We start from the raw sequence: 21496 nt of genomic DNA, 5'->3' as shown, positions 1-21496 counted from the left end.
GACAGCCATTTCGCGGGGAGGCGTCGCTTTACCCGACAAGCACCGCGCCCCGCGCTCGGGCTGCAGGAAATGGCGGTGGGCGCAGGCGCACACGCGCCGGACGCTCGAGAGCCTCGGGGAACCCGAGTCCGCGGCGCACCGGCGCTTGCTCAGGCGCAGACTTGCCGTCTCGCACTAGACTGGGCGCATGCGTGCGCGCAGGCGCACTCGTTTGCGCTCGCCTAGCTGTCGGGGCGGTGGGGTCTTCTTTTTTCCCCGTTCTGCCATCTCCTGCCTTCACACAGACGTCATGGAAGTTCAACAATAGGGCTGGTCAAGCCCGGCGTCATAGTAACCTTGGACTGGGTAATTGTGCGCTGTCCGATACTGGGCAGCATCGCCCCGGTGTCCGCCACTAGATGCCAATAGCGCCGCCCTGTGAGCATCCAGGGTGTCTGCGCATTGCCAGGGCAGCGCTGCAGGCGGCGACGTGATCTGGCCTCGAACCACTGCCCTGCTGGGGTGATTCTCCCTAGACTGGGTATGAGATAAACTGGGAACTCAGGAAAACTTGCATGGTGGGACCACCCAGAACAGTAAAACCCAAGTGTCGGCCTGGGGCTCCGCAAGCCGCGGGCCCTCACATGCAGCCAGAGCACCGCGACACTGACTGGGCTGGCGCTCTTGTGAACTTACACATTGGGAAAGGACATCCCACCCTGGGTGCTCGAGCTGGCACAATCTGGGTTCCTTTGCTCGCCCAGCTCCTCACAGGAGCGGCAGTCAGTTGTCTTCACTGTCAAAGGGCATATGAAGCCGGATCCTCCCCAGGCCTGGAGAATAGTGGACCAGAGGGCGAACACAGTGCTCCGCATGTCAACCCACTGATTGTTGTTTCTGGGTTTCCAGGTTATTCTAGGAGCTTCCTGCCTTCGGCCTCAGTGATGGCAGCTATAAGCCCTTGGGCAAATCACTTAACCTTTCCATATCTTAGTTTCCCCTCACCCATTTTACAGGGTTGCTGGGAACACTGCAAAGCACCTCTCCGAGCACACTACGGATGTATCTTACAACTTTGTTAATTCACATAAACTCGAAGCAAAGAAAGTCACACAATAAGGTCACGTAAATGAACAGACTCATTGTACCCTGCCCTCCAGCATCTTGGTTTAAATGCGGTGACGTGTGTACTAAAGTAACTGCACGGTGGTGTGAAAGCAGCAAAGTGCTTGTGTTACGGGGTGTCCTGAAACGATGCTACAGATGCAGGTGTTGTGGACCCTCCCCAGACCCCGGAACTACAAATCCAGCATCACCAAAGGGACGCTGCTAGGACCGAGGGTGAAATTTAGCAGCCATTGTCTGGCTATAAAAACCAGATGTGTGGGCTTTGGGGGTCACTTGGCCTCATGGCTCGTGCCTTGTCTCTTGGCTTTTGGCTGGCTCTCAACGTGCTACTGGGGTTCCCAGTAGCAGAACTGGTCAGCAGAGTTGGTAGGACGCATTCACCAACTTATCTGTCTCCTCCCCTGACTTATTCATTTCCCTCTCTTGTAAACAAAGCCATGATGAACCTTCTGTGTGTGCCTGCAGTTGAATCTTTGAAGCACACAGGTGAGGACGCACAGTCAGGCCACCCAGTTCACATGGGGGTGCCCTGTAATGAACCCACCTTTTAAATACCTCCTCTTTGGCTCAAAGCATGAAGTACAATCCAGCCTCTTTATCGTGGCTTCGCAAGACCGGTTTTGGCTCTTCGCTGTCTAGATGCCTGCCACAGTGCACTGTGCAGAGGCCACACGCCGCTGGGCTCATTCACAGTTTCTGGCACAGAAGCCAGTGGCACCTCCCTACTTAGACGAGGCTGCTGTTCCAGCACTGCCCCGAGCACCAGCCCCACTTAGCTCCTCAGAGTGCCCAGAGAACGCCAGGGGCTTCGGATGCCCGTATCCTGCTCCCTTCGCTTGGCGGACTCCTATTTACCTTTCAAAATTCGGCCTAAAAGTCACCACCGCCATGAAGCCTCCTGCCACCCCCACCCCTGTGCTAGCCTGATGTGTTATTCCAGTCCGTACCAGGGCTGTCTCATCAGCGATGTCTGCACCGCCTGTGTCCTGCAGCCTCCAGCACAGGGCACGGGTCATCAGAGCAGGTGACAGAGAGTCGGCCACGCTCTCATACGGAGGACTTTCTGGCTGGGGGCAACAGGTGTAGTGGAAAGCTCTGGGGCCCCAGAGTTCCAGCTGAGGCTTCCAGCCTCCCTGCATGCCCAGGCCAGCTCGTGGGTCTTGCTGGCCTCACATTCCAGCTAAAGGCTAGTGCACCCTGGGCCGCCCCTCTCTACTACGAAGCCCAGCACCGTGGGCGGGTGCCTTACCCCTTCCGGTCTGCCTCTGCTTCCTCCGGGTGTGCCAGGCTGCCACTCTTCCCGTCAGTCAAGATGGCTGAGGCCAAGGTGGCCCCAGAGCTAAGGGAAGAAGCACACAGGCTTGCTGAGGCCTCAGACTGAAGGCACCTGGCGGCTCAGCTGCCTTCTCACAGAGAAGGGGACCGACGTCAGTGAAGGCTGCTCTCTGTCCCGCATTCGTGCGGTGACACCTGAACCCTGCATGGTCCCCCCGAGTGAAGACCAAGCACCGCCCCCATTGAGACTGCACCCAGGGTGCCTCCTCCTGGTGCTGGGTTTCTGAGCCCGCCTGACCTATGCCCCCAAGGCTCTGCAGGAGGCCAGAGAGAGCGAGCCTCTAACTGCTCCACCGCCCCTGCAATGGCCACACGCACCAGTGGTCTGCAGATGAAAGGGAATGAAGCCGAAGCACCTCAAAACCCTGGAGTCCCCGCCCTCCCAGCCGCCCACCGGTGCTCTGGAATGGAGTCCTCCCTGCCTCCTGCCGGCCAGCCGTCGGCCACAGTCCTTGCAGGAGGAAGCCCAGGGGCCTGGTAACAGCATCTCTCCCCACTGTCTCCAGTGTCCTCCCCGCTGCTTCCTCTGCGGGCCCTGGGGTTGGTGCTGGGTCCCCTGACTTACTGCCTGTCCCCTCCGCTCCACTCACTAGTGGGCAGGTCCGGATCCAGGTCAGGGACATTCAGCCTTCCCTGTTTGGCTGTGATCACCTGATGTGACAGTGCCATGGAGCTCAAGAGGGATCCTGGGCGTGGGAATTGAAGGTGAACCCCAAAGGTTCACTGGACAGTTGTCCCCTCCACTTACCTGGTGGCCACTGGTCCGGGCTTGCAGGGCTGAGAGTCGGCACCGCGCATGTCCTCGTCTGGGAGAGGGCCGGAGCCCCCTGCTAAGCACAGCCTGTGGGAGGAAGTCAGCCGGGTGGGTGCAGGACCTCGCGCCTGTGTGCCTGCTCCCCCGGAGAGGGCCCTGAGTCCGGCAGACGCGGGGCTTGCCCGAGCACAGCGCCATCTACATCCTAAGGTGCCTCAGGGAACGAGGCTCCGGGCCAGGGACCTGTCCTTGGAGCTGCCGAGGACGGGGGTCAGCGACTGGGCCTCCTGGCCCTTTCTGCCAAGGACGACGCCCCAGCTGCGGAAGCCGGGTCTGGCTCCAGGTGGTAGTGGGGATGTGGTGAAAGCAGCAGGGGGCTCCTGGGCCCCACCCTGGACAGAATGCTGGAGGGCGGCGAGGGCTGCTGTTCCGGGAAGACACTCACTACCCGCGGGACATGCGCACATGGCAGCCCTGGCTCTGTGGCCCCGCGCTGGGTCACCTTGCTGAGTCTGGGTCCAGGACCTTGAAAGCCTCCTCGCCTGCCAAGTCTCTCACGGGCTCTCCGGGACTGGGACCTTCCTTGTCTTTGGGGCGCAGGGGAGACCTGTGAAGGAAGGAGGCGGCCGCTAAAGCACAAGCCACTGCACGCCGGGCCCTGACCCTCAGGCTGCAACGGCTGTCACTGAGGACATGTTGAGGACCGGCCAGCCCTCCAGTATCAGCTTTTAAGCCCCTCGAAGGCAACTGGCATGTGGAGCTGCAGTAACTGCCCCCACAGGCACGCAGGTGCCTCAGACTCACCGTCCACATCACCCCCAGAACTTGGGCACTGCTGGCCGCGCCCCTGCCAGAGGAGTGTCCGAGAGACCTGTCTGGCTGCGTGGCACAAGGCAGACCCCCCGCCTAATCTGATCTCTGTTCTCTGTGGGGTCCTCAGGCGGCCCCCATGGTGTCCAGCCCAGAGGGCCACTCCTGTCATTAGTGCGCAAATCAAACGGCAGGTGAGAGCTCCCGGCAGCCGCCTCTCGCCCCCACGCGCGGGCCCGGCTCGGGAAGGGACACGAAGGGGACTCCTGAGGGACCCTCTAGGCCCCTCAACTCTTGCCGCTGGCTGCTCCCCACCTCCAAGTGGGTGCCGGTCTGTTTGTTGTGTACTTGGGGCCCGGCCCTGCCCAGTGCGGGCCTCCATCGACCCCGACCAGCGGTCTGCAGTGTGCCCCACGTGTCCCCCTGTCCTCTACCTGGGCTGCGTTTTAAAGGGCAGAAGTAGTCACGTCAACGCCCGTGCCCGGGGGACCCTGCAGCGGCCTCCCTTGCTCAGGCTCTGAATTTGCTCTGCCCCTGGCTCTGCCCCTGCACCCCACTCTGGGCCTCCGCGGGGCCACTCTTGCCCTCGGCATTTCTTAGTCCACCATCAGAATCCCTCTGTGTCCAGAGCCCAGAAGGCCTCTGCCGCTGAGGCCCTGACAGCACCCCTCCCACTTTGCCCCGGGACAATCAGACGGCGGCAGGTGTGGCAAGGGACAGCGGCGGCTCAGTGCCTTCTCGGGGTCATGAGGCCAAGGGCACCAGATCCAGGCCTCCCTCAGCTCGCCCTGAAGTCACTGCTCCGTGAGGATGGCACCGAGCCCCGGGGTCTCGGCTGCACGGGTCAGAGAAATCAGCTTTCCTGACTCTGATTGTCTAGGAGGCAGGAGAAGGACTCCAACCAGCCTCGCTGATTAAGGAGGTTCTGTTAGCGGTGGGGGCCAGCGTTGCCAACAAAGAAGCTAAATGTTGTGGGCGAAGGGTTGGGGGGAAAATACGGACTTGACTGCAGTTGGCTGAGCACGAAGAGGCTTTGTCGCGGGCAGATGCAGCTTTGCATTTCTGTTGGAGGCGCGCTCCCCTCTGGGGGGGCAGGAGGGCCAGGCCCCCCAAGTACACGACGAGCAGACTGGCACCCACTTGTAGGTGGGGGGCAGCCAGGGACAAGAGTTGAGGGACCTACCCCAGGCCGCCCCCGAAGTGGGGTGGTGGCCGCAGGTGCCCAGGGGTGCTCAGCAAGCGCCCGCCCCTCCGGGGACAGTGGCCTTCCCTCTGCCATCTCGCCTTGCTCTTGCCGTGGTTTCCCTTGGGCCCAGCTCGCAGTCCCCCAGTCTTTCCTGGCCTGCTACCCCTCCCGGTCAGGAGCTGGGCCTGCTGAGCCCCGCTGGTGGTGCCAGCATCCCTCCCCCTCCTCCGCATGGGGGCACGGGGGCACCGTGAGGCCTGGCCCTGTTCCCAGTGGCCCCTCACACGGGCAGGGCGGGGCGCAGCAGGCCGGGCCCACCCGGCTGCCAGTCCGCCTTGTGGCTCAGCCAGGCTGGATCCACTCCGCTCACAGTGCCCACCATGGCCCTCCACCCAGGCAGGTCCACTATGCTGGCCTGGGGCGGTCCCCACGGACTCCCCAGGGCCCGCCTGGACTCCCACAGACCAGGATTTTCCCCTAAGGGCCAGGGAGTGCCAGACAGACATGGGAGCAGAGAACTGCAGACCACGTCTCCCACGGAGCAGCCCCGGCATCCTGGCCACTGCCCCGCCCCCAGGATGGCGTGGGAGGAGCCTTCGCCCGGTACCTCCTTGTTCCTGGGTCTGGGGCCAGCGGAGCCCCGCCCCAGGCGTCACACTGGGCAGGCAGACAGTCTCCTCACCTCTAGTGCTGCAGCCAGAGGAGAGAGCCAGAGCAGCCGGTGGGAGAAGCGCCCTCCCTGTCTCCCCAGGACAGCAGGCCGACTGCACCCAGTGCCTTTCTTTTGGTCCTGTCTCCTCGTTAGCCTGGGCGTGCACAGTGTCCAGCCCCAGCCCCACTGCTTCCGGCACAGCCAGAGGCCTTCTGAGGGGAAGTCCCAGGGCCCAGCCCTGGCACCTGCCTGCAGCTGCCACTGTGCTGCTGGTGACCCCTCAGCACCCAGCCTGCCTCAGCCCCCAGGGCACATCGACGTGGGTTCAACGTGCCCAGGACACCAGCAGCCTAGGCTGGACCTAAGAGCTGGTGCAATGGGGACACTGGAGACTCAGCGGATAAAGTCAGGTGGCCAGGTGCCCAGGGCCGAGCCCATCAAGGGGCAGACCTGTCAGTCCTGAAGGGCCCTCTGGCAGCCCTGTGCTCGGAGCCCCACGACTCCTTGGCCACACCACAGGCCTGCCCCAGCCGTCTTGGGGCACGTTGGTGGCCGAGGGCTGGAGGAAGCGAGTGCTCCCTGCTTTGTGGCACCAAAAGCCACAGCTCCCCGCGCAGAGAGCGAGGCCTCGGCACCCTGGAGGGCAGCCGAGGTGGCGAGATGGCTCCGGTCCCTGTCCTTCCTTCAGCTGGCCCGTGCTGCGCTGCTGTGGCAAAGCCCCAGCCTGGGGGGGTGGGGGGGGGCAGTGGCTGCAGCAATGACTGCCAGGCTGGGAGCCTCCACAGGCCCAACCAGGACACCGAGAAGCGTTGTGCAGACTCGGCCTGGCAAGGGAAGCTGGTGGGAGGTGAGGCACAGTGTGCAGGTGGGCCTCAAGTCGGACGGCAAAAAGAAGCTATGAGGTGAACTCGAAGGGGGGCGAGGAGACTGATGCCATCAGACTGGCTCTTTAGAAAGGCACCGCAGGCCGTGAGGCACAGCCCTGCTCTGGGTGGACCTGGGGATGTCTCATGTCAGCTGAGGCCGAGAGCCCGCCCGTGAAGGCCAGGTCACCACCTGCCTGCGACCCGGCAGGCGGGAGGCGAGCAAAGGAAGTGGGAGGGCCAGCCAGGGCCAGGGCCAGGCCCCGCGCCAGAAAGCGGTGAGCTCTGCCTGCCCGCCGCAGTGTGGGTGCGGCCCCTGGCACGCGGGGCCGGGGAGAGGGGGCGCCTCGTACGGGGTGGCCCTGCTCCAATCTGACGGCTGTTCTCAGGAGAGGAGACTCTGGACACGGACAGACAGGCGCAGGGAGAAGGCCGGCGCGTGCGTCTCTGCCGGCACAGCGAAGTCGCTCCAAGGCCAGAAACACATGGCCGGCAACAGCGGAAGCGACGGCCTTCAGAACCGGGCCAGGCTAAGTCACTGTTGTCTACACACCCCACTTTCGGATGCCTTGCTATGGGAGCCCCGGGAAACTCCCACGGGGCCTACTAGGCTCCCCATAGCCCGCTGCCTGCTCCCCTTCAGCCTGACGTCCTCTGCTTGGCGGGCTGCTGGCACCCAGGAACACAGTGTGGTCCCCACAGTGGGCACCAGACCCAGGGCAGCCTCTGCTACAGAGCACAGGCCTCATCTGCTGGGGGCCCAGGCTGGGAGGGTGCCCACAGCCACATTGCCCTCAAGGGCGGCAGGTGGCTCCTTCTGCCTGAGGACAAGGGCCCAGCTTGCTCAGCAGAGGGACTGGCACAGGATAGTGCCCACAGGACCAAGCTGGGACCCTCCACTGCCCCCATGCCCTGCGGAAGGGCACCCGATGCTTGCCCTCGAAGTGTTCTTACAGCCAGAAGCTCAGACACATGGGAAGAACCCAGAGAGGCAGGAGTAAGAGGAGAGCACCCTGCGGCCCCTGCCCGGGCGCCCCCAGTCCATAGTGCTGGGTGGGGAGCTCTGGGACCTCCAGCGGCCTGCACCCTCAGGTGCAGAACAGGTGGCCTGAGGCCCGAGGCCACGTGGCTCCAGACAACAGTGGGACTTGAGTTGGGAGAGAAACGAGGGCTGGCCATGGCTGGAGGAGAGCAGAGCAGTCCCTGGGGCAGCAGCCCCCTGAAGGTGACCCGTGGGGACACACGCGCTGCCCTCCGGCCTTGGCATCCTGCACGAGCCGGGGCACAACCCTTGGCAACCCCGGACCCCACCAAGCTCCCGCTCCAGGTCCCGGGACGAGCCAGGTCAGTGTGGAGGGCACACCCGACAGGTCCTGGTACCTGCCGGACACCAGGCTGCCTCTGCCCCATGCTGCTGCCAGCCCCAACCTGGGCCTGGTTCCTGTTCTTGGCCTGGAGCCAGCCTGTGGCACCCACCTGGGCTTCCGGCTCCCGGGGGTGCTGGGCACACTCGGCCCATGCTCACCTTGGCTCTGCCCCCGTCCACACTGGCAAAGAAGGCACTGTGAGTGGCACGGGGCATTCAGCGTCCCTCCGTGTGGCGAGCAACCCGTGGTCAGGGGCTGGCAACTTGCCTGTGAGGCCAGGCCCAGTGCCCGGGGCAGGCTGGCACAGCACCACGGCAGGTGGCTTTTCTGTTGCGGCCACAGGGCTCGAGGGGTGCAGAGGTGCACTGAGCAGACCGGAGGAAGCTCTCTCCCCCCCGCCAGGCCATGTTGCTCCTTTCACCAACAGCACCCAATCAGGCTTTCCTGCCTGCTGTGACCCTCCTGTCACTGGGTGCTGGGGACTGACCCCGCAACCTGGCAGTCGCAGCTCAGGCTGGACATGAGCGAGCGGTACCTGCTCGAGGCCGGGACGGGTTTCATCACCGTGGGTGCGTCCTGCTGCTTCTCAGAGTGTCCGTCCTCGTCCAACACCTCAACCCTTTGGGGGAAAAGAAAAACACGCCCCAGCTTAGCTGTCTGGAGCTTGCTTCCTGTGCCAGGCTAGGGGCTCGGCGACTCCAGTTTGGTGAGGGCAGCACCCTGGGTTGAAAGCGTCTCCCCAGACTCCTGGGGCTCGCGCCTGCGAGCCTGTTTGCAGACAGGGTCGGCGCAGGTGTCCCGGAGCTGAGGGCAGGCCCGGGGCGGGCAGGCCCGACCCGCTGAGCGGTGTCTGAGGGCGAGGGGGCGTGGGGCCCCGAGGAAAGGGGGGCGCTCGGAGCCGCGTGTCCACACCAGGGCAGCAAGGCCTGCCGTGACGCAGAGGCCGAGTCAGGCCAGGACAGGTAGTGACCCTGAGTCTCCAGACAGAAGCAGGACCGGGGACAGCACGCTGCCTGAGCGCCGGGCAGAGGACCGGGCGGAGCAAGCGGAGGGAGGCGGGGCCAGAGAGGCTGATGGGCGCAGCTAACGACGGGTGCTGGCACACGAGGGCCCTCGTTCTCAGTATTGGGCTCGCGGACACCTTGTCACAGAGGCTTCCCTGCCCGTGCGGTAGAATGTTCCTGAAAGCTAACTTCCCCATTTCTTCTTTGCCTTTCCCAAGCAGTCCCCTCCAGAGGTGCCATCTAACGGTGACATGTCCCTCCTCCCCAGCCAGAGTGTCCCGATGTCCTGACCATGTACCCTGGTCTCCAATGTCATGGTCACCTCCAAGAGCCTGGCCAGGCAAGGGCTCCCAGTGACAAGTGTCTGTCCCCTAGGCCAGTGGCCCCTCTTGCAGGACATCGTACAGCCGTGCCTGCCTGGTTGGGAGGGAGGGCCAGGGGAGACTCCTTCAGCTTCCCAGCCCAGAGGCCTTGGCAAACTCCAGGGCTCCGCCTCAGGGCAGGGGCCTAGTGCTATTAGGCATAGGCAACTGGAAGTTTCTGGCCACAAACTGTTCTCAAAGTCAGGCTCCCAACTACACAGCACTGGCTGTCGTGGCCTCACGTACCATCACAGGCCCCAGACTCGGCGGTGTCGAGACAGCAGCCGCAGTCCCGCACCAGTGCGCCAGCTCATGGACCGCACCCCACTGTGCCCGGAGCCCCGCCCACCCTGCCACGGGAGGCCTTCCGTTGGCGACTTGCCTCTTAGCGATGACTGGCGCTTGCGTCTCCGGGGCAGGGCTGCTGGGAGAGACAGAGCCGACATGTGGGCGGTGCCCCGGACGCCCCCTACTGCCGGGCCCGATGGCGGAGCCAGGCCTCCGGTTTCCAGAAAGCGCATCTGAGAAGCCCAGGAGGCCCCGCGGTGGGCCCTTTCAACCCTCCCGGGCATGGAGGCGGTCGTGTCCTGCGCTGCAACTCACCCCGAACTCTTCTTGGCTGCCGACAGGACGTAGGAGTGCTCCCGTGCGGCCGTCTTCCTCAGCACGCTGCTGGCAGCCTCGGACCTGCGGCGGCATGGGCAGGCGGTGGGGCTGCGCTGCCGGCTGGCCCAGGGCTCGGCCTGGCTCAGGCCCCGGGTGAGCGCGAAAGGGCACGTGCCTGCTCTGAGCACTAGTCACCGAAGCCCTGGGGATGCCGCCCGTCCACGCTGGCTCACTGAGCCCCTCCAACCACCCTTTCAACCGGCTCACCCACCAGTAACAGGCGAGGAAACTGAGGCACGGGGAGCTTCACGACTTGGCCAAGATGTCGCCAGTGGCAGAGCAGGCAGTCAGTGCCCGGCAGCCTGGCTCCCTCCCCCACCCCCCGCTCCATGTGGGCCGAGTGTTCAGTCCTGTGCATGCGGCCCTCAGGTTTGGCCCTGAGCTGGGCCTTGAGCGAGAGGGCATTTCGGTGCGTGAGCAGCCAGCAGGAGAGCCTCAAGGCTGGCTGAGTGTGGGGGGGGTGCAAGGGGTGCGAGGGGTGCTGGCCATGCTGCAGCCCAGATATGCAGGCCTTGCTTGGGGCAAGGGCCCTGATGCTGGGGCCTGGCCCTCAGGCCCACCCAGCCTCACTGAGGGCGCTCCTGCCGGGCACTGCGCCTTTTGGTCCAAAAATGTGTTGCGGGCCTTTTAACAAACTGCTGTGAAGTGCAGAGGAAACGCCTGTCGGAGCACAATGAGGCTTCCCAGACCCTCAGGGCCCGGCGGCTACCCCACAGAAGCTGGACGGGAGGCCCTCTGCGCTGTCCCCGTGCGAGCCGCCTCCGGCACCGCAGGACACCGCTGCTCACAGCCCCATCCAGCCGCGGCGCCGATGCCCCGAAGTCCGCAGTTACCTGCGCTTCTGCTCCTCAGAGGAGAACGGCGCCTCCTCGTCGTCGGGGTCCCCTGATGCTGAGCTGCGTCTGATGTTGTAGGGGGCCCTGGGAGAAGGGTGGGGGGTCCTGAAGAGCCGAATGCCTCAGCAGCCTGCCTCCACGCGCCCCACCGTAACTGAGCCCAGACCCTGCTCACGCCTCTGCGCTCTCCGGGAGCCTCCCTAGCTGCCCCCGGCGGTGGGCACAGTGCCCGGGAATGAACACTAGAAGCATGTGACACCTGGGACACCACGTCTCAGTGCAGAGACCCCACACGCAGGAGGGGACGCGTGTGCTGGTGGGGCCGTGGCACGCTTAGTGTCATCAGCGCGCCGCCCGCTGGCCCACACTGCCAGCCGGGCCCTCAGAGGCGCAGGGCGCACAGCCAGCCAGCAACCTGTGGCCGCCACAGGCCCAGCAGCCCCATGTACCAGCTGCGCTCAGATCAAGCACAGCCGCCCTGCTGCAGGGCCGTCGCCTCAGAGCACGCCCAGCTCAGAAGCCAGGGCCAGCGGCACAGCCTGGGCTGGTGTACTCACAGCTTCTTGTAATCCTCCGTGGTCATCTTGTAGCCCGAGGAGGAGAGGCGAGGTGGCCCAGCAGCTGCCCTCGCCAGGCCCGTGGCGCTGCAGAGGGGACGAGTTTCATGTGCTCTGTGTGCCCAGCCCGGAGGACCCTGGGCCTCCACACCTGACTACAAGATCCAGCAGGCATGTGGCAAGTACTCACCACCCCACAGGCAGGCCCAACCCCTGCCCCAGCTTCAGCCCGGAAGAAGCTGGATGGCAGCACGCAGCGGCCTCCTCCTGCACCTCGTCCCAGCTGCCAGGCCCGGTCACCACTATGGCCACTGCGACTCCCAGAGGGCTGGAGCCAGGCCAAGCCCGCCGGCAGCCTCTGTGCGACCCCCACACTGGCCCCCGGGCCCCCACACAGGCATGCCCTCGGACACTTGACCCCGGCCCGCACGCCCCGCTGCCTCGCTGTGCACACACCTCTTCGGAGCGCCATTGGCCTTGGGGAGCTGCTGCTGGAGCTGACTTGAGCTGTCTACGGGCTTGGTGAACACCCCCCTGAAAGAGAGCCCAAAGCCAGTGAGCTCCCAGGACCAGCCGGAGGGCACGGGGAGGTGGGCAGGCGGCCACGGTCACCTACCGGATGATGTAGCCAGCGGGAGCCCTTGCGCTCGGAGGCCTGCCAACGGAAGAGACGCGTGAGCGGAGACCTTGCGGGCGGCTCCCGGGGACAGCACAGCCCTAGCTCGAGGTTGTCCCGCAGAGGTCAGAGGGCCTGATTCGCACCACCCAGCCGGCTCCAAACCAGTGCCACGAAGGCAGGCGCTCGCCGCCCGTGCCCCCGGCAGGGCCTCCTCCGGGAGGCGATGAGGACTCGTATGCAGAGCCCCGACATGGGGCAGCCCCTCACTTCTGCTTCTCTGGGGCCGCCCTCCTCCAGGCCCAGGGAAGCCTGGCTCATGCATTTCAGTGAAGTGGCACCCGAGGCTGTGGCTGGGGCGTGGGCACTGGCTGCAGAGTATCTGGTGCCTGAGCTTGGGCGCCACCGAGGGGCTCAGAACCTCGGGTGTGGAGCCAGGAGCTGACAGTGCCGGGTGGCCAGCTGGACTCAGCAGGTGGGCTCTCCAGCCAGGAACAGAGAGGCTTGAAGCTGGACCCGTGGGGGAAGGAGGGGAACCCCTGTAGGGCAGGGGAGGTATGGCAGGGCCGTGCTCTCTGCCAGGCACTGTTCCCCAGCGCAGCCCCAGCGGTGGCCCTAGGAAAGAAAGCTCGTTGCCCGCTGTAGCTGCAGGAGTGCCAAGAGGGGGCTGGGGCCCTGGGCCCCTGAGAGCCACTCTTCCGCGGGCCACGAGGCTCCCCTGCTCTGGGCCCGGCCACAGCACCTCAGGATGTGCTTCTCAGGTCCCCCAAGCCGAAGCCCAGGGTGGCAGCTGCAGCCGGTGTGCACGTGTTGGTGCGTACCCAACACAGAGACTATCCCTGAAGCACCCTGGACCGTGCCAACCTGGTTGAGGAGGCAGGCGTGGGTGCTGCAGGCGTGGGCGCTGCAGACGGGGGTGGGGCAAGACCACCCTCCTGCCTCGGCCAGCTCCTGCGGGATCTGCACTCCACGCCCCAAGTTTCCGTGATGCAAAAGGCCTCAGAGCAGGGAGAGGACAGGTGTCACCCTGAATTGGGGAGATACTGGCGCAAACGTGAGTGTCCCTGGCATGCTGACTGCCGGGTGCCCCCAGCTGGCAGGGCCACACAAGGGAGGGCGTTCTGTGTGAGCGCCAAAGCTGTGCAGGGCGTGGCCCGCCTTGCGGGGTCTCAGGACGAATGCACCCCGTGCACCCCTGCAGCTGTGGCAGCCGGCCAGGAGGCCGCTGGTCCCAAGGCTGCGCATTGCAAATGCCTCACTCCTCAGCTGGGGTTCCCTCCGGCCCCAAGGGCTGCCAAGGGGCACGCCCACCAGCATCAGGGTACCAGCTCTTACCTGGCCTTCAAGACATCCGCAGTTGATGAGAAGGACGTGGCGCGAGACCGGGCGGGCGGCAGCTCTCTGGGGAGAAAGGGCCCACAGTGGCTTCCAGGCCTCCTGCCATCAGCCTCCCGACAGTCTCCACTGAGGAGCTACCTGGGCCCAGGTGCAGCTGCTGAGCCCCAGGCAGGCTGCCTGCCGGCCCCTCCGTGTGCCCGTGACTTCCGCGGGCGCAGTCTTGCACTCACTGCATCCGCCTGGCCCACCTCCCCGCTGGTCTGCACGCACGGCGCGGGGCTGGGCCGGGGAGGGCAAGCCCCGCAGGTAGACCCCCACCGCGTCCCGCCGGCCGCAGCGTCCTGCACTTACAGGGTGCGCCCCTCCGATTCATCCTGCTTGGTGATCCAGCTCTGGTCCCCCTTCAGCGTGGTCCGCACCTTCATCTGCTTGAGGACGTTCTTGCGCTCCTCCTCGCCAGGCGGGAGAGCCTTCCCTGGCGCAAGCAAGGTGGGCACAGTCGGAGGTAGCCCAGCCCGCGGCCAGGGCACCCTTCCAGCCCTCTGGCCGCGTCCTGTCACTGCGCTGCCCGCCCTGGCAGGCCCGGCCTGGAACGTGGAGCCCGGGACCCAGGAGCGCATGTCTCACCTTTGCCGCTGCTCCCCAGGGCCGAGATGCTCATGGTGTCTGCTCCGCGCTGCCCGCCTCACTGTAGTCCGCAGGGCACCTGGGGGCGAAGGCCAGCACAAGTGCCCGTCATGGCTTGCGGCCACCTTGTGGGCCCTGGCACAGCCAGGCTGTGCTTTGGGCATTTGGCAGCAGCAGCTGGGCGCCAGCGAGGGTCGTGCACTCGCTCACTGGCTGCCGCTTGGCGACACACCCGCCTGTCTGCACCTGGGGAGGCCTGTGGGAGGACCCTTCTAGAGAGCTCTGCAGCACGGCCAGACCGGAGCTGAGTGGCAGGCTGGGAGAGGGGCCTGGCAGTGGTCTGGGCAGCTGGAACACAGCGCTGGGCGAGCAGCCCTGGTGGTTCAGGGCCTGGCTCCACCTCTGGTGAGGCACGCCTTGGCGTCTCCCTGCCAACTGCTAGTGACCCTCAGGCACCAGGCGAGGGTGGGTGTGGTGAGGGGTTGCCACCATGTCTGGGACACAGGAGGTGTTGAGTCCTCTGGGCTCACGTAGCCGGTCCCTGGCTCTCTCCTGTTCCTGCTTTCTGACCTCGACTCTGGCTCTGCCCTCCTGTGCCCAGGAGGGGTGGTCACAGAGGGCACTAAGGCCCCCACAGCCCCAGGAAGGCTGTGTACCCCAGTAGGGGCTGGGTGCAGCCAGCCTTGACCTGCACAGCTGGCCCCGTGGGCTCGAGAGAGGGGCTGGAGTCGGGTGAGCAGCACGCCAGGGAGCGGGCCCAGCCAGCCACGCACTCCGCAGGCAGAGCTGCCACCCCTGGGCTCCTCTTGCCAGCTGGCAAGGCCTGGACACGTCTCCGTGGAGGTCAGGGGTGCACTGAAACCAGCAAGGAGGGCAGTTGGCCCAGAGAAAACCAAATCTGCCACATCAGCAAGAACTGGCAGGAGCCTGCGGAATGCCAGGAACGCCACCTCGTCACGTCGCGTGGGAGTCCACACGCCCAGTCCCCGCCCAGGCCAGCCACGTCAGAGTTCCAGCGGGCAGGGCTCAGCGCACAGGCCCCCTGGACCACACAGAGCCCACTGGCCCATCCCAGCAGCCCTGGGGCACCCACTGGGCAGGCTCGTGGGCCATGCCGCTGCCCGACACCCTGCTCTGCCTATCTCCTGACTGGCTGCACCGGCGCCGCTGCTCCTCTGGCCTCAGCTGGCGACCTCCCGCAGGCTCCTGCAGGGACTCACCAGTGGACAGGCCTGCCCACCGCATTGCCTGCAAGGGTTTCACCAAATCAGAAACACAGCGGCCACCTGAGAAGTTGGACAGACTCAGGCATGTGCAGAATGCAGGGCAGGGTGGTTCTTGGCCAAGCGGTACAAGGACATGCCCGCAGCAAGGGGGCGCGAAACTTGGTGGGGACCCCTTTGCCCCTTGTACAGCTGAGACCTCGGCTGTCTGGGCAAAGGTGGGGCCAGGCTTCCTTCGAGAATAATAAGCCTGAAAGCATCAGAAAGTGGAGCCTTTCCAGGGGCTGAAGAGTGGGGCAGCCCTTGGGGACAGGCGCTCAATGTGGGGGGACCCGGCCCAAGCCATGGGCGTCGGGAAGAGGTCGGAACCCACACCCAGGCGAGAAGCTGCACCCCGCCCCCGACGTCACTGGCCTGGCTCAGGCTGCAGGTACCTCTGAGCTCCGGGTACATCTGCCTCTTTCGCCGACATGCAGCGGCCCCCACAGCCCCGGTTCGCAACCGCCTGCCCTCGCTCAGCTGCGCCTGCGTCCCCCGTCTCCCCAGTCCCTAATGCAGATGCCCCTGACGCAGACGCCTTCCTCAGCAGCCCCATCCACGTCCACAAGCGCTGCAGACAGAGCACTGGCCGCTCAAGCCCGGTGCCAAGCGCCGCTATGGCAGGTGACGTGTGGGTGAAAGCATCGGGGCCCAGGCTGCCCCGGGTGGGAGGGAGCTGCCGGGCCAGACTCGGGTCGCTTGTGGTGACTCTCCGCCCGTGTTTTCACGTGGCCCAGGGCCAGGGGACCCCGACATAGGCAGAGCCCTCAAACATGGCTTCAGCAGAAGCCTCTGAGCCCCGCTCTGGGTCAGGAGGGGCGAGTTCGTGATGACAGGCCCGAGTCTCCGAGAGCTGGTCCCTGAGATGCATAGAGTAGCTGGCTCCTGCCTCACCTGGTGCCACATGGGGCGCAGAGAAGGCCGCACAGGGGGAAGAGATGCCCGCGTCCCACCGGCCTTAGTTCCTCGCCGCTGGGTAAAGGCGTGGCTGATGCAACCACGGAAAGCAAGGCCTGTGAGGGGAGCCTGAGGTCGGCTCTGTCACCACGAGGCTCCGGGATGCCTGGCTGGGGTCCTTCTGGCTCAAGTCCACCTGGGGCTGCCAGCGCGACTTGCTGGAAGACCTGCCCTGGTGGCGGGCCTGATGTGCGCTGGGGCTCCTGTTCATTCTTATTGTGAGTCGCCCTTGGCCAGAGAAGCCCTCCAGCCCGGGGAAAGGGTTCCAGCAGCGCCCTGTGCGTAAGGCCCCTTCCGGAATCAGCAGTACATCCTCGCTGGCTTTGTTTCAGGCAAATGCCTTTGAGCTTCGTGGTGGGTGACCCCCTGTGGGTAAGCCCCTCATGAGAGGTCCTACAGAAGCTCCGGGCACGGTGACTCGGAGGCAAAGCCCAGCGCCTGCGCACAGCCTGCCCTTCCTTGGAGAGCTTCCCACTGTGGCTGGCCTCACAGCCCCGGACCTGAAACAGAAGCTGTGGAGCCAGCCGGGCCCCTAATCTGCCATCTCACCCGCCTCTCTCCAGCCGCAGGGAGGGCCAGGGCCCTCTGGGACTGAAGATGGCGCTCCGTGTCCCCAGGAGGGGCCTCAGGGAAGGCGCTGTGCTCGGGCAGGCGCAGGACACAGCCTCCCTCCCTGCCCGGCTCCCTCCGGAACCCCCTGGAGGTCAAAGACCTGTGGCTGTAGGGAGAGTCTGGGCCGAGGGGCCGGCTCCCACAGGAGGCCGCAGCAGGAGGTGCAGGGTGGACGGGCCAGCCCTCTCAGGGCTGGATGCAGATGAAAGGCGCCAGGCCCCACACAGGATATGGTGGAGTGTGACGCAGCTGGGGACTGTAAGTCAGGGAACATGACCTCCATCCGCCTTGGGCACGCTTCTCCAGGCCAGCTGTCCAACCGAGGGCCCAGGCGGATCTAAGCCAGCAGCACTCAGGCGGTCGACCTGATTCTTAGGGCCAAAAGGCTGAACTGATCAAATGTCCCGCTCCACGGAGCAGCCTCTGGGGCCTGTCTCGTGATGAGGCCATTGTGCACCAGAGCCCCGGCTGCAGCCGCCTCTGAGAACCGCAAGGAGCATCTATGGCGGCTGTGCCCATGATCCAGAAGGTCTGGGAGCGGGTCCGGGGGAAGGGGCCTTCAGAGGCCCACCAGAGTGAAGGCCAAGCGGTGGGGTCACATCCGGGCCCCCTCATCTGCTGCTCAGAGCACAGCTCTCAGGAGCCCCCGAGGCCCCTCTCACTGGCTGGAGCTGCTGAGAAAAAGGCCATGATGCTCTACTCCCGGGGGTCCCGCCTGGAGCCCAACTGGGCGGCAGGAAAGAAGCACAGTGAGTGGAAAAAAGAGCTGGAGGAGACTTGGATTGCAGAGGGAAAAAATGTACTATGGAAAAAGAAGGCATGGGGGGGGGTGTATTTGTAAATGTGCTTTACAGGTAAATGACTTCTGCATGAAAGTCTGGAATTTCACCTCCTCCCATCCGCCCCCAACACCCCAGAATCTAGACTTCTTGGCGTCAGTGCTGGAGGCGCCCTGGGAAGTACATGTCTGGAGGAGGCCAGCTCCCAGCCAAGGTGCAAGGGAGCCCGAGCTCTGAGGGGCCAAGGGGCCGTGGCCCCGGCCATTCCCCAGGGCTGCGACTAGCCCTCGCCATCCTACAAGTACGTTTTATGCAACTGGGTCCTGTGAGGGATAGTTGGCCTCAAGGGCCCAGGAGGGCTTCCGGGCAGTGCCTTCTGCAACTTCTGTGGAGACCTCTGGTCTCCTAGGGGCCCTCAAGCCAAATAGACCTCATGCCAGAGTCTCATAGGTCTGTGTCCCCGGGGCGTCCATCTCCCGCTCCCCCTTCCCTACCAAGAGAAGGGGCCCAGAGGAGCCTTGTGAACCCTCCCGCAGGGCCTGGGCTGGCTCTGCCCCAGTGGTCTCTGCAACCTGGGAGCCAGTGTCAGGGTGCAGAACTCTCCCCATGAACGCACAAGACAGCACGGGCTTGGAAGGGCCCCTTGAGGGTGAGAGAGCCCACCCCTACCCTAATCCACTGCCCTTTGCCGGGAATACCCCTGCACCTCACCGCTGCACCCCCGAGCCACTGCCAGCACCCCCACACGTGGCCAGAGCCAACTCCTTTTGTCGTAGTGATCGGCAGTCACAAGCATGGCTCGAGGGGACAGGGCTGCACAGGCCCCTCCGTGGCCAACACGTGCCCGCCCACCCAGCTGAGTGCAGCAGGCCACCTCCTGGCTGCTCCCCTCCTGGGTCCACCCGGCCCCCTTTCTGCCCATCCCAGACCCAGAGCCCCGGGGCTCCCCATCCACTCTGCGTGCGTCTCTGGACTGCTGGCTCCAGACTGGCGCCAGGGAGGCAGATTGACGGACTGGGCCTTCGAAGATCCTGCCACTGCCCCTGGACTGAGCCCCGCGCCCCCAACGAGGGAGGCCACGGTGCAGAAGTGCTCTGAGAAAAGCCCTGAGTTTGCTGGGGGTCCTTGTTTTCTTTTGTTTTCCCCCAGTGTAAAGCGGGCGCTGCCTGGTGGGAACGGTTCAGACAGCAGCCCTCGCCACGCATGCTCTCTGGGGAGCTGACCTGGCGTCAGGAAGTGCTGTCCTGAGCCAACCATCACGGGGCAAGTGGGGGGCAGACTGAGGGCACAGGTGTCCTGCGGACGGGCCAGGCCAGAGCCCACCAGCGACAGCCACCGGGCCGGCTCAGAGCGCAGCTGCAGGCTCTCCCGCTGTCCCTTGCCCGTGCCCCAGTCTCCTGCTGCCTCCTGCAATGGGGAATGAGCTTGCTCCCCGTGGGGAGAGCCTCAGTGGCCTCTAAGAGTGGGCTCGTACCCGTGACGCCCAAGCCCCTGGGGTGTGCAGGAGCTGCCGGTTCTCGCCCCCACAGCGCTTCGGGAGCGGTTCCCGCGGCGCCTGGCCTCCGTGTGCCAGTGGCGGGGGGCGTGGTGTCCAGCCCCATGCACAGGTGGGCGCAGACTTTACACCCTCCTGCCTGCCGCAGCTTCTCCCCTCGCCACCAGGGCCCGGAGGGAAACACTGTGCTCCAGACGCTGCGCCTCACTGGGCACCAGTGGCCTGTGGCCACACTGCAGGTGCGCCACCGCCGCCTCCCTCCACAGAGGGACAACTTCAAGGCTTCCGGAGGCTACGTCACACTTGGCTTCGCACAGCAGATGGTGGCTGGCCAGCCGTGGACCTGGTCCGGCCGCCTGCCGCACTGCCCCGTATCCATCTTGCTCCCCTGCCACCTCCCCAGCCCGCAGGAACCAGGATGCTAAACTCTCCTCGGCTCCGAGGCGGGCGGGTCCCCCAGGGCCCTGCCATCAGCCGAGTGCTGTGGCCACAACTCCTGGACGGAGCCCCACCCTGGGTCCCGCAGGCCTGAGGGCCATGGCGGCTCCTGCCCAGAGTAGCTGGGGAGTCAGCCCATGCCATGAAGGCCTGGCAGTGCGGACAGTCACGAAGCTCGGCAAGGCGAAAGCTTCCCCAGGAGCTAGCACCTTACAGACTGGGGCTTGAAGCAAGATCCAGATCAAAGAGTTGAGTCACCGGTGGCAGTGGGGTGAGGAAGGGAGGAGGCGGGCGTCCAGCTTCTGAGTGCATTGAGCGGGACAGAGGCATCTGCGTGCCCTGTGAACACAGCTCGGGGGCCGGTGCCCTGGGTCTCTGCACTCCAGGGGTGCAGGCAGAGTGTGGGCGTCCTTGCCTTGGGGGGGGGAAATGTGGAATCGACACTGAGAAGGAAGTGCGATCACCACTTCAATCCAGCTGAGAACTCCTTACGAGTGGCCTCTCCCCAGCAAGACTGTCACTCCTTGGGCCAAGGCGCAAACTGGACGTCTCTCCAGGCCCTTATTTCCAGGCTCTGGGTGGCACATACTAGATCTTAGGAAGACCTGGGTTTGGTCTTTCAGGAATACGGCGAAGGCAAGACTTGACCTGGCCACTGCGGGTCCCTCCTTCCAACCCCACCCCCGCACCCCACAGGGAGCCTTCCTGGATACTCCCACCCTGGGCTACTCCCCTGCTCCACACTCCCGCAGCCCCTCGTGACCATGCAGGCAAAGCCTCGGGTGCCCCATGTGCACAGGGGCGCCTCTATCACTGACGTGTGAGTGACCAGAGAGAGAAATGAGCAGGTCTTGAGGCCCTGGAGTGTGCTTGGCCTTGCTCTGGGCGCCCTCTACCAGCTCCCGTGGCTGAGTTTAGACTCCCAGCCGGGTACAGTTTCTGAAGGTCAGGTCGAGGAAGCACAAGGGCTGGACTGGAAATGGATGGGAGCCGGAGGTTGGTCAGGTGAGCTGGCCCCGCCGAGATGAGGAAGGCAGTGGCACCTAGGCGGGCCGGCCAGCTCGCCCGTGTATGCCGTGGCCAGGGCCTCTGCGCTGCCCTGCAGTGTCCAGAGGAGGCAGCAGGGACCCGGAGCCCCTCCCTGGGGCCCAGGCTGTGCGGGAGTGCGGCCCTGGTCCCTGCCAGCCCCAGCAGCACTCCCAGTGCCCAGTCAGCGGACCCGAGGCGTGGCTGCACAGCCTTCTAGAATGTCAAGGCTAAGCTCAAACAGCCCGGTGAGGATACAATTCCGACCACCCCGCCAATGTCCCGATGCCAGGGCACTCGCCACGGACCTTCTCTGCGCCCCCGCAGCCTTGGGTGGGAGGCAGCATGGCGTGGTCCCCCTTTGCACCCACAGAACAGCCCAGGCGCCCCCAGCTCGCAAGTAGTCTCTCCTTTCCGAAGAGGACACAGCTCTTGGCTCCCCAGTCCCAGGCAGAACAATCCAGCCAGAGCCGCTGTCTGCAGGTCCCATAGATAACACCCAGGGACACTTGTCTGAGCCGTCACCTTCCCGGCGGGTGGCCTCCCCTCCTGTGCCCAGCGCATGCTCCACGCATGCAAGCCACTGAGCCCCTGTGCCAGCCTCTGCTCTCAGTTTTCTTATCGATCAAATGGACACAGGGTGAGCTTGCTGAGATCCCCTGACTCAGGGCTCCCCATCCATCGCGAGCGCCCGGCCCAGCCGTGTACTTGGTGAGGAGCAGAATCGGGAAAGGAGGCCTGAGAGGTCCCTGTCAGCGGGCTTGGCAGGGCTCAGGTGTCCCCCCACTGCCTCTCCACCGGGCGCGCCGACGGCGGCCACTCGACAGCCCTACCTGGCACAGGTGGC

The 21496-nt window shown here is 65.1% G+C and overlaps 1 protein-coding gene across 1 annotated transcript in view; it reads right to left on the bottom strand.

Moving 5' to 3' along the window:
• ZNF185 (zinc finger protein 185 (LIM domain)) overlaps nt 1–21496 on the bottom strand; it is a 37586-nt gene extending 16090 nt beyond the window's left edge. Inside the window, exons 1-13 of the mRNA XM_012727249.1 lie at nt 21483–21496; nt 14081–14159; nt 13805–13928; nt 13451–13516; nt 12116–12154; nt 11956–12033; nt 11500–11586; nt 10940–11026; nt 10044–10127; nt 8610–8693; nt 3699–3803; nt 3191–3283; nt 2357–2446 (exon numbers count right to left, since the gene is read on the bottom strand). Coding sequence (XP_012582703.1) covers nt 2357–2446; nt 3191–3283; nt 3699–3803; nt 8610–8693; nt 10044–10127; nt 10940–11026; nt 11500–11586; nt 11956–12033; nt 12116–12154; nt 13451–13516; nt 13805–13928; nt 14081–14114 — 971 coding nt within the window. The 5' untranslated portion in view covers nt 14115–14159; nt 21483–21496. The remainder of the gene's footprint in view (nt 1–2356; nt 2447–3190; nt 3284–3698; nt 3804–8609; nt 8694–10043; nt 10128–10939; nt 11027–11499; nt 11587–11955; nt 12034–12115; nt 12155–13450; nt 13517–13804; nt 13929–14080; nt 14160–21482) is intronic.

The sequence above is a fragment of the Condylura cristata genome, unplaced genomic scaffold (assembly GCF_000260355.1).
Source record: "Condylura cristata isolate star-nosed mole 26May11 unplaced genomic scaffold, ConCri1.0 scaffold00019, whole genome shotgun sequence".
NCBI lineage: Eukaryota > Metazoa > Chordata > Mammalia > Eulipotyphla > Talpidae > Condylura > Condylura cristata.
The sequence above is the reverse complement of the archived record's forward strand: the minus strand, read 5'-3'. Positions and strand labels throughout refer to the sequence as shown.